This window comes from Octopus sinensis, linkage group LG1, assembly GCF_006345805.1.
Source record: "Octopus sinensis linkage group LG1, ASM634580v1, whole genome shotgun sequence".
NCBI classification, from domain to species: Eukaryota; Metazoa; Mollusca; class Cephalopoda; order Octopoda; family Octopodidae; genus Octopus; species Octopus sinensis.
The window spans coordinates 182,354,621-182,372,328 of NC_042997.1; the positions used below are offsets into that span (position 1 = coordinate 182,354,621).

The 17,708-nt window shown below is 37.3% G+C and overlaps 1 protein-coding gene across 4 annotated transcripts in view; it reads left to right on the forward strand.

The window, feature by feature from the left end:
• LOC115230189 (coiled-coil domain-containing protein 18-like) overlaps positions 1 to 17,708 on the forward strand; it is a 54,952-nt gene that overhangs the window by 5,284 nt on the left and 31,960 nt on the right. For all 4 annotated transcript variants that reach the window (XM_036507348.1, XM_036507346.1, XM_036507357.1 and 1 more), the window contains 8 exons: positions 745 to 811; positions 3,061 to 3,161; positions 5,818 to 5,918; positions 8,488 to 8,690; positions 9,428 to 9,573; positions 10,823 to 10,935; positions 11,578 to 11,798; positions 16,643 to 16,894. In XM_036507348.1, the coding sequence (XP_036363241.1) occupies positions 745 to 811; positions 3,061 to 3,161; positions 5,818 to 5,918; positions 8,488 to 8,690; positions 9,428 to 9,573; positions 10,823 to 10,935; positions 11,578 to 11,798; positions 16,643 to 16,894 (1,204 nt within the window). The remainder of the gene's footprint in view (positions 1 to 744; positions 812 to 3,060; positions 3,162 to 5,817; positions 5,919 to 8,487; positions 8,691 to 9,427; positions 9,574 to 10,822; positions 10,936 to 11,577; positions 11,799 to 16,642; positions 16,895 to 17,708) is intronic.

Here is a 17,708-nt window from a genome sequence, read left to right on the forward strand (position 1 = left end):
ATTGTACACCAAGTATTTACATAATTCTGATATTATCTGCTAGCTGAGATGCAGTCTATATACAGTACACTTGTTGTTAAGTCAACCTGCCTGTGTTCTAAATTGTCATATTGAGGAGACCTATTGAGTCAAGTACATCAACATCAAAAAATCAAATGGATATTGTAGTTGTGATACTTGTGCCAGTAGCACATATAAAGCACCATCTGAACATGGCCGATGCCAGCGCCGCCTTGACTGGCTTCCGTGCCGGTGGCACGTAAAAAGCACCAACTGATCATGGCCATTGCCAGCTCCGCCTGGCACATAACAGGAACCCACTACACTCACAGAGTGGTTGGCGTTAGGAAGGGCATCCAGCTGTAGAAACACTGCCAAATCAGACTGGAGCCTGGTGCAGCCTCCTGGCTTCCCAGACCCTGGTCAAACCGTCCAACCCATGCTAGCATGGAAAACGGACGTTAAACGATGATGATAATGATGATTTAATTCAGTTTCAGTTTGACACAGTCATACTCTCAACAATAATCTAGTTGTCTTATTGGTTTATAGTAAATTAATTCTAATACCAGATACTCTGTTAGAAGAAAATATCAAGTGATAATCAAAATAGAATATGTCAAAATATGACTCTTTTGTGTGATTCAAACAGCAATTCAAAAAATTAATGACTTTCAGTTCTTGAGTGTGAGAACTGATATTTCTTCTTTTTAATTCATTTTTCCTCTTTTTTTCTTTATTTAGTGAAAAAGAAGATACAAGGAAACATTTTGAAAGCTACAAGAGAAATATAGAAGAGAAGTGTCATTTGGTTAGAAACCTTAAATATTTTAAAATATCATTTATAAATTTGCAGGTGTAGCTGTGAAGCTTGCTTTCCAACTACATAGTTTTGGGTTCAGTCCCACTTGTGGTACCTTAGGCAAGTGTCTTCAACTATAGCCCTTTGTGAGTGAAGTAGACAGAAACTGAAAGAAGTCCATCATATATGTTTGTGTGTTTTGTGAGTGTGATTGTTTGTTTCTCCTTGTCTTGACATGAAATGATTTTTGTTAATGAATAGCATTCATTTCCAATATTCTGTGAAAATATATCTGGCTGTAGGGAAATATTACCTTGCTTGAAAACAGATGAGGGTTTAGTTGTAAGAAGAGCAATCAGCTGTAGAAAAGCTACCTGAATAAACTCCATCTGATGGTAGTAACGATAATGATGATAAAAGGGTTCATAAGAATTAAAAAAGAAATCTTTATAACTTATAAACTTGTAGCAGTTCGTTCATAATAGAACTGAAGATTGCTTCATAACACACGCAAGGTAAAGTAAAGGAAATACCAGTAATAGCTACAATATCATTATTATATTCATCATCAGTTTAATGTCTTTATGTCTATATAGCCTCTTTCCATCTCAATTGTGGTCCCCAATTTTTTTAAAGTTTTATTAATTTATTTATTTACTTTGTCTTTATTCTATTTCATGCATTCTTTACCACCAACTAACAGGGCATTTATCATGTTTATCATATATCCATCCATTCATCCACACCACATGTCCAAACGTAAGTTATTACAACTTCTCTTAACAGTTACTTGCTTTAGGGCATTGGCTGTGTCCTGGAAAGTGATTGCATCAAACATGCAGCCACTTGTCTATATCTTTGCTTACTGTTCCCGACACACCAATTATTATAGACACAACCTTCACTGTTCTCATGCTCCAAATTCTTCCTATTTCAAATTTTAAGGGATTGTATTTATTATTATTATCTGCATGTTTGATGCAATCACTTTCCCGGACACACTCAGTGCCCTAAGGAAAGTAATTTTTAAGAGATGTTGAAATATAACTTAAATCTTTGGGAGGAGGGGTAAGAAAGGAGGGCAGTACAGAAATACATTCATATAATACAACACAAACATTTAAATTGATTGTGTTCTTCTAAGGATGTGGGCAGTACTTGTTAACACAATCTTTTGATTTTATAACACATATGGTTCCCCTGGGATGTTGTCTAAATGTTTCTGACATCCATTTCTATCATACTTAGGGCTCCTACAGTAACATCTTTCGTATTTCAATTTCCAGGTTCTTATATTTACTAAGCTTGTCAAATTCCTTTACAGATATATTTTTATCAGCGGGGGGGACATATCTATCAGTCTACAAGCATTTTCTTCCCTGTCTTTAATAATTATGTCTGGTCAATTAGCCTAGACTGTTCTTTCAATTTTGACTGGAAAATCCCAGACGATGGTGACATGTTTACCTTCAACCACTAGCTCAGGATGGTATTTATACTAGTTAGCAAGAGTGTCGATTTGGTAGTGCTTACATATTTTCCAATGTGTATACCGTCCTCCTCTATCATGGCAGTTTTTTTTTTGTGTCATCTTTATACTTATTTGGTGTTATTATTATCATTACCCTGTGCATATAAGCAAAAGCAGGGTATTGTAATCACTCATTTTTGTTTGTTTGTGTATTTGCAAAATTACTGGAAAATGGCTGAATGGATTTTCACCACATTTGGTTAGAAATGATGAACATGCGGTTTGATTATCTTTAAATGTAAAAAAATCAAACTTACAAATTTCCCAATATCATTTTATTCACTTTCTTTTTCTTATGAATCAACCCTTACCTGTGTGTGTATAGATCATGGTGTACCTATGTGCGTAGACACATGTGGGTACATACATAGGTATGGGACTGTGTGTGTGTGTGTGTATAGTGATGGATCCCGGGTTTCTTTTATTTATGACTTGATTTCTTAATTTCACTAGAGTATAAATACCTATAATGATGATACTTGAAAAAAAAATTTTTCTAATTGATCTCACAAATTTCAAGATAAGCAAGTGATCATATTATTTTGTCCACCATTTCTTGGAAAGTGAACAGGAAATAACTGTGGTTCTCTTATTATTGTTTTACAAAATGGTCATCTGAACATGTCATTTTTGTTAATTCTATCTTTTACTAGAATTAGTTTCATTAGTGTTCTTTGATTATGACATTTTATTTTTATATTTTTAATTATATTGATTTTCTTTTTAGCTGGAAAGCAAAATATCAAATTTGAATAAAGAAAGAGATAATTTGCTACAGAATATACATGAACTGGAATCAAACCTGAAGAAATATGAGAATCAGATAAGGTAAAATGGAGTTAAATTTAATATTAAACTGATAAAATTAACACTCAACTTCCTTTTTTAAAATGATAGTATGATTTAAGTAAGATTTAGCTGCTATTTATAGCATGTCAGTGCCAATGACATTTTTCATAGCATTCAAGAGTGATGGGATGAAATTATCCTCAGATTGAAGAGCTAGCCTAAATGCTTACATTGATGTGGACACTGCTAAAGACACCTACATCTACCACCAATGATTTAGTATCCTAGATATGACCATCCCATTTTTTCCAGCATAGTATTTATAAGACTGCATTATCCATTATGCTCTACCATTTGAATGTGGCTGTTGCCAGTACCACTAGACTGGCCTTCGTACCGGTGGCATATAAAAGCACCCACTACACTCTCGGAGTGGTTGGCGTTAGGGAGAGCATCCAGCTGTAGAAACTCTGCCAGATCAGACTAGAGCCTGATGCAGCCATCTGGTTTGCCAGTCCTCAATCAAATCGTCTGACCCATGGTAGCATGGAAAGCGGATGTTAAATGATGATGATAATATGAGGGGGATTTGGCTGCTTTTCATATATGCAGGTTAAATGACAAGGCAGAGGCTCCCTAATTGGTTCACACACACACATATGTATGTGTGCATCGTGTTTCTTAATTTTGACCACATTAATTATCAAACAATTTTTGTTGCTCTACACAAAGCATTTAAACCGGGCTCCAGGAGGAGTGGAATAAATTTATCAATTTTCAATATTGAGACACTGCTGAGTATTGTAAAGTTGAAGATGTAAGCTCCTGGGAAGCAGACTCCACAATTTAGTTTTGAATTCTGGTTGGAACTGCTTTGTTTTTCTTGTATTATGAGTGTCCTTCAGAAACATGGTAAAGTAATAAATCACACATATATAATATATAATGAAATTATTGTATACAGTGCTCAGGTGCACCACAACTTGTCAGAAAGTGCATATAAAGTACATGCAGTAGTGTAGAAATGTCTGGGTGTATGGAGGGGAGAAAATCAAGTGTAGTGTTGGCGAATCTCAGGAAGCATGGAAGTCTTGAAGGAAGCAGTGCTCCGACAACTAACAACCGATGTCGGCAGTTTGTTCCACGCTTCAGCAACTCTCAGCGTGAAAAAATGTTTCCTGAAGTCATGGGAGCTGTGCTGTTTTCTTACTTTGTAAATATGTCCACGGGTGTTAGATGGGTGGAGTTTGAAGAGGTGCTCAGAGTTATTGTTTGTGCGATGGTTGATAATTTTATGGGTGTCTGCCAAGTCAGCTGCCAGACGTCGGAGTTTCAATGTGTCCATTCCCAGGGAGGTAAGGCGTTCAGGATATGGCAAATGCCTGATGGAGGGTATTCTTTTGGTTGCACGTCGCTGAACAGCTTCCAGACGATTGATGTCCTGGGCAAGATAGGGGCTCCAGACCGGCGATGCAAACTCCAGGTGAGGTCTTACCATAGCTATATACAGCCACAGATAGATAGCCGGAGAGCGGCTCACAAAGGATTTGGTGAGTGATGCCAAGACACCCTCAGCCTTCTTGACAATTTTAGCGATGTGTTTTGTCCAACGCAAATCGCTGTCGACAATAACACCCAGGTCACGTTCACTTGAAGACTTTTTGAGACTAGTGTTGTGGAGGGAGTAGGTGGACGCTGGGTTTCTCCTCCCAAAATGCATGGTGGTACATTTGTCCACAGCCAGCTTGAGTTGCCAGTCCATGATCCACTGCTGCATTGTGTCCAGGTCTGCTTGCAATAGAGATCCATAGTGTATAGGATTTGACCTCTTTATTTCGAGGTACAGCTTGATGTCATCTGCATATTTCAGCACTGTGGCATTCTTTAAGTTGGCATCTATGTCATTAACATATGCAACAAATAAAAGGGGGCCAAGAACAGATCCCTGCGGCACACCAGATGTCATCTCATAGGGCGAAGAGTGCTGTCCTAGAACTGTGACAACCTCTTTTCGGCCGAAAATAAAGGACTTTAACCAGTTATAGAGTTCGTCTCTTACACCCAACGCAGAAAGCTTCACCATAAGTCTGTTGTGTGGCACAGAGTTAAAAGCCTTAGCAAAGTCCAGGTAAACAACATCCACCCAGGATCCGCGATCAGTGATTTGGGTAATTTATACTTTATATCCAACTTTGGAAGACAGCAGAAAGCTTCTTAAGTGTACTCTCTGTAGACATCTTGTAACAGTCATAACAAGATCAATATAGAATTGGGATATGTATTTTAAAGGAAAAGGTGAAGATACTGAAATGGTGTTAGTTGTCTTCATTATTTTATGTCTATTTTTACCATACTTACAAGGTTGGATGTGTCTGCTCCAATACAGCATTTTGCTGCATGTTTCAGACCTTTGCCATTTTCCTTATGAAGTTCAACATTCTAAGATCAACCTTCACCATTTCTTCCTTTCCCAAAGATTCTTTCATCTCAATAATTCTTATTTGTTGTAATTTGTGTGTATCTAGCTTATACGAAAACTATATCTTTGATTTGGCTTCAATTCACAAAACCATTTGCCTAAAGTGTTTAATAACTTTAAAAAAAGCGTATGGATTACAACTTCTGATTAATCTTTCTCCATAGATCTGTGACTTTGTATTTACATAATTAGCAATTATTTTTTATTCTCATTCAGGAAAGTTCATGATAAAAATGAACAAGAAATACAAGAAAAACATTCTCTGATAGATGAGAATGCTTTGTTGAAGAGAGAACTAAAATCAGCTAAATTTACAGGTAAATGAAATAAATATTTAAGAAAAGAATTACAGATTAGATAATTATTTATTACCTTAATGGTTATTAATGGTATTATACATCAAAACAAAGATCAAAGCCTTTTCAATTAATCACTGGAAAAATAACAATAAGAATATATTTTGGGGAGTGTATAGATTTTTGAAATATAAATTAGATATATAAACTAGGCAACTAGGTGCAGGAGTGGCTATGTGGTAAGGAGCTTTCTTCCCAACCACATGGTCCCAGGTTCAGTCCCACTGCATGGCACCTTGGGCAAGTGTCTTCTACTATAGCCTTAGGCCGACCAAAGCCTTGTGAGTGGATTTGGTAGATGGAAACTGAAAGAAACCCGTTGTATGTATGTATATTATATATATATTATATATATATATATATATATATATATATATATATATATATATATATATATATAGATGAGTGTATTTTTTACCTTGTTAACATTTAACACGAAAATGAATGAATAGTTCCCAGGACAGCAAAAATCTCACAAGTAAAGATGTTGTAACTCCTTGTTTATAAAGGTTGAAACTTTGTGTTTTACGTTGAATATTTGAATAATAGAATAAAAAATGGAGTTAACGCAGGTTTAAACAAGTATTTTTTCTTTCTACATATGTTCAAAAATTCCACTGATACTTATTCAAAAGAATAAAAGGTATAAACAATGCAATCTTCTCTTCGGAAAGGGAAAAAACGAACTTGTCAATACGACATTTTAGCAAAAAATGATGGATTCGTATAGCGATAGACAGAACGCTATTATATTGTTTAAAAAAACGTTATATGATATAACGTCATAAGTAGCTAACAGAAAGAGTAGGGATATTAATAGTGAATGTTAAATATAAAGGAAATTAAAGTCTAAACTATATATAATGATAGAGACTACTTATATGCACTAAAAGTATGTTTTTGCCAATGCTTACATCTGTATGCTCGTTCTATAACCGTGTTTACTAGAGTATTTTTAGAAAAAATAATGAAAATAGCTCAGAATTGCAGAGAAGACAGAATTTCTTGCCTTTGTCATATGGTATCGAATTGAGAGGATCAACCATTCCAAATGAAATTGTTCATTGTGGTCTTTTAAATCCAAATCAGTTTGCTGAGACCGGTACTATTCCGTTTATTTCTATCCCTAAATGTTGAGTAATGGATAGTAGGGATAGAAATAAACGGAATAGTACCGGTCTCAGCAAACTGATTTGGAATTTAAAAGACCACAATGAACAATTTCTTTGGAATGGTTGATCCTCTCAATTTCGATACCATATGACAAAGGCAGAAATTCTGTCTTCTCTGCAATTCTGAGCTATTTTTCATTATTTTTTCTAAAAATACTCTAGTAAACACGGTTATAGAACGAGCATACAGATGTAAGCATTGGCAAAAACATACTTTTAGTGCATATAAGTAGTCTCTATCATTATATATAGTTTAGACTTTAATTCCTTTATATTTACATTCACTATTAATATCCCTACTCTTCTGTTAGCTACTTATGACGTTATATCATATAACGTTTTTTTAAACAATATTAATAGCGTTCTGTCTATCGCTATACGAATCCATCATTTTTTGCTAAAATGTCGTATTGACAATTTCGTTTTTTCCCTTTCCCGAAGAGAAGATTGCATTGTTTATACCTTTTATCTTTTGAATAAGTATCAGTGGAATTTTGAAACATATGTAGAAAGAAAAATACTTGTTTAAACCTGCGTTAACTCCATTTTTATTCCTATATATATATATATATATATATATACACTTCTAATATAAGGATAAAATATTTCCAAAAAGTTTCATCAGTGGCCTGCATATTAAAATACTTTTCAGGGTGAAAATAGAAGCAATTATAGATAAGGGTAAAAGAAAAAATTTTCTATGCCAATATGCTGAAGAATAGACTTTAGATCATCTAATCACATACAATATTTTTCACTATAAATACACACCATGTTGAAATTAGGAAAGCAAGCAAACAGAATTTTTAAAAAAAATTCGTTATTCATGAATTGAACTGATTTCTGGATTAATCCACAGGGTTTCTTCCTTCTTCAGCGAGAAAACTCACGTAAAGTGGTTATGTGAGCTTTCCAGATCATCTACACATGTGCTGAGGCTTGCTACAGAATTTCTGTTTGGTTATATTTGGGGTACTTAAATGTACTCATGACTTTGCATCTGCTTTTTCCGTGGGTATATGTGAGTGTTCCATTTATTTCTAATCATGTTTCTCACTGAAGAAGGAAGAAACCTTGTGGATTAATCCAGAAATCAGTCTGATTCAGGAATAATGAAATTTAAAAAAAATTTTTTAAACTTCCAATCCAAAATATGGATCTTACAGGCTGGTCACTTTAGCTAAGAGGTTTTCATGTCAGATATGACCAAAAGCTTTGGTGATGCCAAGAACAATGGCATTACTTTTGTTTAAGTTCTTAAAATATAAATAATGATAAAAAATAATAATTGCCAGGATGCTAAGAATTAATTAATTTCAATCTCTTTGCTTTTTCTATTTTCTATTTTTCCTTTCCAGCTTCAGTTATTGAGTCAACGAGTTCAGAATTAGAGAATATGCGCCAGGAAAATTGTCATCTTCAATACAGGATACAGTTAAAGACACAGCAAGTTAAAGATAATGCAGCTGAGAAGGAATCTATAAAGGAAATCTTGCGAGAGTTTGTATGTCATATCAAAGATGAATCCTCATCAAATAGTGAATCAAACCCTCCTCAACAGGTATGTCTCTCAAAAGTACTGATTTTTACATTTGAAAATGTTCTTTAATGTATTTTTTTAAATAATATATCTGCAATAGGTATGCGGATTTAAAAAAATCATATACAACAAAGAATCTATCTATAATTCATTATCCATGTAAGATAAAACATGAAGCAATTATAATATTCTTTTGACTGATTAATTTAATGTTTCTTTTAAAGAATGTTTTTCATTTTATCATCTGATGTTACAGATAAATATGTTTAGATTTGCTTTCATTTTATACTTTTGAACATTCCATTTATAGTTAGTTTGATTCAATTAGAGATTTTTGCCTTCTAAACCTCCAACTTTTAAGAGACTATAAATCCAGGTTAATAATTTTATGATATTTTTAGAATTATGGAAATCAACTTATCATTTGGCTTGAGTTTCAGTAACCTTTTAGCATTTAAACTGGCCATATTCGACCCAAATATTCTACCTATTTTGTGTTGAAACTTGCCATGTCTGGTCTCTTACATCTACCCCACACTACCATTCTAAAAGTCTACAATCATATCATGGAATTTTCAAAACTATGAGACAATGTATGATTAATTTAAAACAGTGTGAATAAATATTACATTTAGCAGAGTAATCTAAATGCTAAAGGGAAAGCTCGCTGACTCTCTCTCTTTCTCTCTCTCTCTCTCATGTGCACACACACACACATACTGGTTTTCATTTTCTTTTCTTTTTTTTTATTTGTTTAGGTAACCAAACCTGAACAAAATGATAGTGGTATTTTGAGTTGGAGACCAGATAGCCAACAACCTCCCTCTAAAGTCGTTTCTGAATTTGAAGCTTTACTACAGATTTCAGTTCCAACTGCATGTAGCTCTTTACTCACAGATATACAGTTAGTAACAACTTTATGACAATCTCTTTACCTATCAACAGAAATGTTTCATATCTCACAGGGAAAATAGAATCTTTTTTCTTTTGTCTTTCTCTTAGCTAATTCTGTCTGGTAGCCTTTATCTGTTTTCATTTATGATATAAATTCTTACAATTTCATATGTAGCTGTGTAGTTAAAACTTCATTTCTCAACCTTGTGGCTTCAAGTTCCCTTTGTATGTCTTCTTGGGCAAGTGTCTTCTATAGCCCTGGGCTGAACAATGCCTTGTGAGGGAATTTGATAGACTGAAACAGAGAGAAACATATAGTATGTGTGTACACACACACACATATGTTGTCAAACCACATGTGACAACAAAAAAGCTAAACTTCCATATCATTGGAAATAGAGGATTATACTTATTGACTGATACAGATATAGGGACTTACATTCAGGATTTTAAGTTTCTGTGTCAGTAATTAGATAATTGCACATCTTCAGCTATGCAATCCTAGTGTACATGGCACCATTGATGTTTTTGTAATCAATGGTATCATGTGCACTGGGCTTGCACAGCTAAAGATGTGCAATGATCATTGAAATGTTGACTCAGAAACTCAAAGACCTGAATGTAAGTTCCCATACTTGTATCAGTCAATAAATATACATATGCACATATGTGTGTATGTGTGCTTGTATGTTTCTGTGTGTATGTTTATAAAATTGTGCTGAACTGTGGCTACAGATGGTAATGTGATTGCTTTGAGCTGATCAATCATTTTTGGTTGGGTTGCAGCTGGTGATGTTTGTTCGCATTTTCTGTCAACAAATCATCTGCTAGCCTTGTGCTTTCAAATTCTACTGAAGTAAAAACCTCTTTTACTTGAAAAACAGGTATGTGATGGCAACAGAAAACCATGCAGCCTTAAAAATCCTACTTCATTTTCCTCCTGTCTAAGCCATGCTAGAATGGAAAAATAGCTGAGCAAAATTAAGGAATAAAGGAATTTCTTATATAGCATTTTGTTTCCTGTTAATCCAAAGTTAAAACAATCTTTACTGTTCTCTCATTCACAGTTACTTAATCTATCACACTACAATGATATAATCTTGTCAAATACATTTTGGATCAATAAATATTAGATGAAATGATTTGTTCTTCAGTAATTTCAATAGTCTGGAAATTACTTTTTGTAGCAGATAAATACTTGATATATATTGTTAAAATCTGAAGGAATATAATTATTAAATATTATTAAACCCCCACAGAAACAAATTTGCAGATAAAGAAGCTAAAATACAACAATTGCAAGCTTTTAACCAATCATTAGCAGCTTCAAAAGAAGAACGGTTGAAAGTAGAAAATCAAGAAGCTGATAATTGTAAGTTTCTTGTTTTATTGTGGGTTTTTTTTTTCTAACTGTAAGACTTTTAATTTGTAATGGATGTTAATTGGATTGTGTAATAAATTTCACCCTGGTAAGGATGTCAGGTATTCCCAGGAGATCTGGTTCTTTTGACTCCCAACTTTTGTGTCGGGGATTCATGCCAACATGAAAAATAGGTATTAAGTGGTGGTGGCGGCAGCAGCTAAGAAGATAATGATGATGGTGATGTTTAAGGGCAGTGGATTGACAGAATCATTAAAGTATTGGACAAAATACCTTGTGGTATTTAATTACAACTCTTTACATACTAAGTGCAAATCTAGCCAAAGTCGACTTTATCTTCCATTTTTTCAGAGTTGATAAAATAAAGTGTCAATCAAGTACTGGGTCCTACCAAATTTTTTGCTTTGTGCCTCTGTTAGAAATTATTGTCGTTGTTGCTGAGAACATTTTAGTGCAAGAAGTACCTTGTGTACTGAGTTCCTATACTACTTTTGGCTCTCATTTGAAATCGTTTTACTTCATTTATGCTACTAATTGTTTGGAAAAGCATGACTGTCATATCTTCCTTGAATATATGACTTTTTGTGCTTAGTAAAAATATTATTATTATTGCTGTTATATTTTCATGTTTAGATAAAAGGAAAATAACAGAACTGAGTGAAAGTAATAATTACTTGTCCAAACAGCTGGATGAACTGAAGGAAAACTTGCAGAGTGTCAAATATCAGCTTGCTGAGAGTGAAGCTAAAGCTGAGAATTTAGATTTCTGCATTAGTCAACGGAATACACAGCTTGTAGAGCTTCAGGAAGAATTGAATAACAAAGAAAACAACATTTGCCAACTTGAGAAAAAGGTACGTCCTTATTTTTGTTATAAAATTTTATTATTGAATTATTGTTGGCTTTGCACTATGGTAAATATGTTACTAAGACACAGATTTACTCACTCAATGTCATGAAGTTGGTCTTAAGTTTCATTGTATTATGGACTTTAGAACTTTGTTTTACACGTCTCTTCAGCTGATGAGGAATCTTTGCTCAAAAGCTAATATTTGTGCCATCATATAATAATAATAATAATAATTGTGTACAGTGCTCAGGTGCACTACAACTCATCTAAAGGTTATATAATCAGGTGTAGTTTCGACGGATTTCGGGAAGCATGAGGGCCTTAAAGGATGCAGTGTCATGGCAGTCAACAACTGATGCAGGCAGTTTATTCCACGCTTCAGCAACCCTGAGCGTGAAAAAATGTTTCCGAAAGTCATGGGAGCTGTGCTGTTTTCTGACTTTGTAGGCATGTCCACGTGTGTTAGACACATGGAGATCAAAAAGGTGTTCAGTGTTGTTGTTGGTGAGGTGGTTGATACCTTGCGGGTGTTTACCAAGTCCGTCGCCAGACGCCGGAGCTTCAGTGAATCCATGCCCAGGGAAACAAGGCGCTCAGAATATGGTAGGTGTCTGATGGAGGGTATGCGTTTGGTTGCACGTCTCTGGACAGATTCCAGGAGGTCAATATTCTGAGCAAGATAGGGATTCCAAACTGATGATGCGAATTCCAAGTGTGGTCGTACCATAGCTGTATACAGTTTTAAATAGATGGCTGGAGAGCGGCTAACAAAAGTCTTGCTGAGTGATGCCAAGACACCCTCGCCTTCTTGACAATTTTAGAGATATGCTTTGTCCAACGCAAATCACTGCTGACAGTGATGCCTAGGTCACGCTCGCAAGAGGATTTCTTGATATCAGTGTTGTGAAGGGAGTATGTGGACGCAGGGTTTTTTCTCCCAAAATGCATGGTGGTACACTTGTCCACAGCCAGTTTCAGTTGCCAGTCTGTGATCCATTGCTGCATTGTGTCTAGGTCTGATTGCAGGAAAGAGTTGTAGACATCAGGATCAGTCCTCTTGATTTCAAGGTACAGCTTGATGTCGTCTGCATATTTCAATACTGTGGCATTCTTTAAATTGGCATCTATGTCATTAATGTATGCCACAAACAGGAGGGGACCAGGACAGATCCCTGTGGTACACCCGATGACATCTCATATGGTGTAGAGTGCTGTCCTAGAACTGTGACTACCTCCTTTCGGCTGAGGATGAAGGATTTCAACCAGTTAAAAAGGTCATCCCCCACACCCATTGCAGAGAGTTTCACCATAAGCCTTTTGTGTGGCACAGAGTTGAAAGCCTTAGCAAAGTCAAGGTAAACAACATCCACCCATGAGCCACTGTCAGTGATCTGAGTAATGTCCTCAAGGAACTCGACAAGCTGGTCACTGCAGCTGGAGTTAGGGACAAATCCATATTGTGAGGGTCGGATGAGAAGTGAGAGCTCCAGAAGTTCCAGAGTGTTTCTCTGACACACGATTCCATCAGTTTTGCAATACAGCTAGTGAGACTGACTGGGCGATAGTTGACAGGTGATGTGCGGTCACCCTTTTTGAACAGAGGAATGACACTGGCAGTTTTCCACTGCTCCGGAGTAGCACCATTGTTGAGACAGTACTGGAAAAAATAGAAAGCTGGTGTAAAAGGAAGTGCCTGCCACGTTTGAGAAGCAGGTATGTAACTCCATCGAGACCAGGGGAGGCATAGTTGCGCTTATTTTGAAGGTGACGTCGCAGCATTTCAGGTGTAAATTCCATAGTTGTTATGGAGTTTGCTGTTAGTGATGGTGAAGATGGTACATTTTGACTTTCGACAGTGAATATGTTTGCATAGCACTTGGCAATGAGTTCTGCGCATTCCTTGGGGTCGTCAGTGATCTGGTTCGTGTGAGGGTTGCGAAGAGGGCCCACTGGAGAGTGAGGTCTCTGCTTTGAATGCACATATTTCCAGAAAACCTTGCTGTCAGGATGGCTGCTATGCACTGTTCAAATTCAAGCACTGCATTTTTTGTCACTTGCTTGAGATGGTTGGAGGATTTATTCCGCTTCTTTCTGTTGGTGTCTGATTTATGCAACTTGTATTCCTGTTCAGCAGTCCGACGTTCCTTCCTGGCAAGTCGGACCGCTGAAGTTTCCCAAATTGCCCTTTTGGGGCGGTTCTTCTTTTTTTGTTTACGTGGCACTGATGCTGCACATGCTGCCCATATTGAGTCCAGGATACTCTGGAGTATAGTATTCACATCTCCAGAGTTGTAGAATTCACGCCAGTTTGGGTGCTGTAGTTCAGTGTGGTACAGGTTCCAATCTGCTCTTTCCAATCGAAGGAAGCAGATTGGAGATGGTTCAGGTGTTTGTTGCCCGCAAGAGCCAGATTGGCGATGATCATAGCATGATCAGAGTCACCTAGAGGTTCCTCCGTAGTGCAATTGATAACCGCTTCAGGAGTTGTGGTGAAGAGCAGGTCCAAGGTGTTGTCGCCTCTTGTTGGAGAGGTTACTACTTGTGACCAGTTTGAGTCCAGCACAAGCTCAACAAAATCGTTTGCACTCTGTGGCCAACGGAAGGTTTTCCCAATCGATCTCAGGATGATTGAAATCGCCTGCAATAACACATAAGTGGCTGTTTTCCTGGCTGCAGCTCGGAGGATGTTGCAAAGCTGTGTGTCCTGATGGTAATTTGGGGGACGATAAACAACGCCAAGCAGGAGTGTTGACATGGTCATACGTACGTCACAGAAAAAAACTTCTTCTTGTGATTCGTTCAAATCGGCACAAGGAATTACCAAAAAATTGAACGAACGTAGACCATCACACCACCACCACGGCGGTTAGTACGGTCCTTACGGAAGAGGTTGTACCCCGTGATGTTGAAAACCCCATCACAGAGTAAGGAATGCGCCCATGTTTCCGTGACAGTGATGAGTCAGGGTCAACACTTCTGACGTAGGCGTTGAACAAATGTATTTTGTTGCATAAACTGCGAGCATTTAAGGACAACAATTTGTACCCTGCTCGCAGTTTATGATGGTGTGGGGAGGATGGCAGATTGTCCTGGCTTAGTTTCCCTGAGTTGCTGTAGTCTTTTTAGTTATTGTGGGTAGAGAGCACTCAGACCAGCTGGTATCTCTCTTCCACGTTTCATCAGTCTTGACAAATCTCCAGATTTGTCCATCTTCCCGAAGACTGAAGCTTTCCTGTAGAGCTGAGTTCCTATTCAGGGAAGCCGCTACACGTAGCTTCGGACGTAGATCGGACGGTAAGCCTGGGCGTGTTCGGAAGGTGGTCCGATTTTCACGCCCAGCTTTAACTGAGGCCAGATGGTAAGAGGTTGCCTCAGTGTGGTCCGAAAAAGACAGCTTGATGAGCCTAGGTTTTGGGCCAGGTCGTCCAAGGCGGATAGCACCCGTTGGGGGAACGCAGCCTAGGTCTTTGGCTGAGTTGGCAGCAAATGCCTGAAGATCAGCCATGTCTTCAGGCACCCCAATGGCAATGACTTCATGGGTAGCAGAATCCGCGGTCTTAGATGCGACAAGAGGTACAGGTACAGGGAGGTTCTTTAGCAGAGCATTCCGATAAGACCCCTCATTGTGGAGTCCAACCTGAATGGTTGCTTTTATTCCTGCTACTTCCCCTCTTAAAGCACAGATCGATTGTTGCAGTTCTGCAAGAACCGCACTGGTCAATTGGTGTTGTTGTTGTTGCTGCTGCTGCTCTGGTTGTGGTTGATTTTGTTGTTGCTGCTGCTGTTGTTGTTGTTGCTGCTGCTCTGGTTGTGGTTGATTTTGTTGTTGCTGCTGTTGATGTTGTTGCTGCTGCTGCTGCTGCTCTAGTTGTGGTTGATTTTGTTGTTGCTGCTGTTGCTGTTCCGCCTCCTCCACGGGAGTGGCAGGGGGAGACACAATCGTCGGTTGTGGAGGCACGCAGGCCTGACACTGAAAAGTCCAAGATTTAAGCTGAACCATCTTCCAGAGTCTATCCATCATAGCATTATGATGGCTCTTTTTTTTTTGTTTTTTTTTTTTGGCCTGGGAACACTTCAACATATGAACACTTCAACAAGTTCTTGTCATCCTTTTCATCATCATCATTTAACATCCATGCTAGCATGGAAAGCGGACGTTAAACGAGGATGATGATGATGATGATGTTCCATGCTGGCATGGGCTGGACAGGATCCAGTGGGTTCAAGGATTGCATCATGCTCCGGTGTCTGCTTTGGTTTGATTTCTACAGCTGGATGCTAACCACTTGTGTACCAGGTGCTATTTCATGTACCACCAGTACCCATGAAGTTAGACTACCATGCAGTTCGCAAGACTACGAACTCCAAAAGTGGGGTTGACTTTATGCTAGGAGAGGAAGGATTAAAGTATGAGAGAAAGGGACAAAACAGGTTCTTGTTGTGGAAGAACTACCTGGCTACAAACTTTTAGAAGAAGCATTTAATAGAAGCATTATTGTATGTCCCAGTCATTATAAATACTGCTTAAGGATTGAAAGGCATGGATATGGATGAAGGTATAGTTGTAGGTGCAGGCATGGTTGGGAAGCACGCTTCTCAACTGTGCTTCCCATCCATGGAGTTTTGGGTTCAGTCCCACTGTGTGATAACTTTGAGCAAATACCTTCTACTGTAGCTCCAAACCATTCAAAGCCGTGTGAGTGGATTTAGTAGATGGAAACTGAAAGAAGTTCATCATGTATGTGTGTGTGCAAGCATGCATGTCTTTGTGTTTGGAAACCTTTTTTGCATTTTCTCCGTTTTTTAAATAATGATGCAATTAAAAGATAAATTTTGTTATAATTTCAGTTACGTGAAAAATCACATGAAATAGTTACTCTTGATGCTCAGCTAAGTGAAAGGATGAGAGATTTTAATGAACAGTTCAATAAGTACCAACAGTTTGAAGATGTGCTGAGATCATGTGAAGCTAAACTTGATCAAACACAGGCAGAATGTTCTAACTACAGGCAAGAAATGGAAGATATTAAGAAAGAAAAAGAAAATGATTTGCAGTTATATCTGAAGCAATTTACAGAAAAAGACAAATTGATTGAGTCAGTAAGTTTGTTCTCTCTATTCAGGACTTCCACTTTTTTATGTCGTGTGATTACTTATGTATCTTGGTTTATCTAAAATACATGCACAATATATGCTGAACCTGTTGGAAAATCAAAAGCTTACACAAGCAGATGTTTTGAGAAAACAAAGTTGGAATTTTGAAAGAAGTATTTATTAAAAGATAATTTCAGGTGTCTGAGAGTAGAAAAAATTTTTTTAATTAAGAAGAGTTTAACGGAACAAACACTCTTGCTTTCTCTTCTATCCTGGGTTGGATGGCTTGACAAGAACTGGCAAGGCCAGGGGCTGCACCAGGTTCTGTAATTTGTTTTAGCCTTGTCCTTGTGGCTGGATGCCCTTCCTAATGCCAACGACTCCACAGAGTGTACTGGGAGCTTTTTTATGTAGCAGCACCACCAATGCTTTTTACACGGCACTAGTACCCATACCAATGCTTTTGACATGGCACCTTGGTTTTAGGATCCCAATTCTGTTGTGGTGTGCAGGTCTAGTAAATTGAAGTTGATCACTTGCATCTTGTTGATTAGAAATGAAGGATAACTGATTCATAATTTTGTCATTTATGGGAAATACACAAAAAAAAGTGGCATGTAAAGTTTGATTTGATTGGAATTATATCGATTTCTATTTGCTTTTGCTGGTACACTTCCTAAGTGAATATTCCTTCTTTCGTTAAGGCAGCAAGCTGGCAGAATTGTTACTGTGTTGGACAAAATGCTTAATAGCATTTCTTTCAACGTTACATTCTGAGTTCAAGTACTGCCATGGTCACTTTGCCTTCATCCTCTTTTTT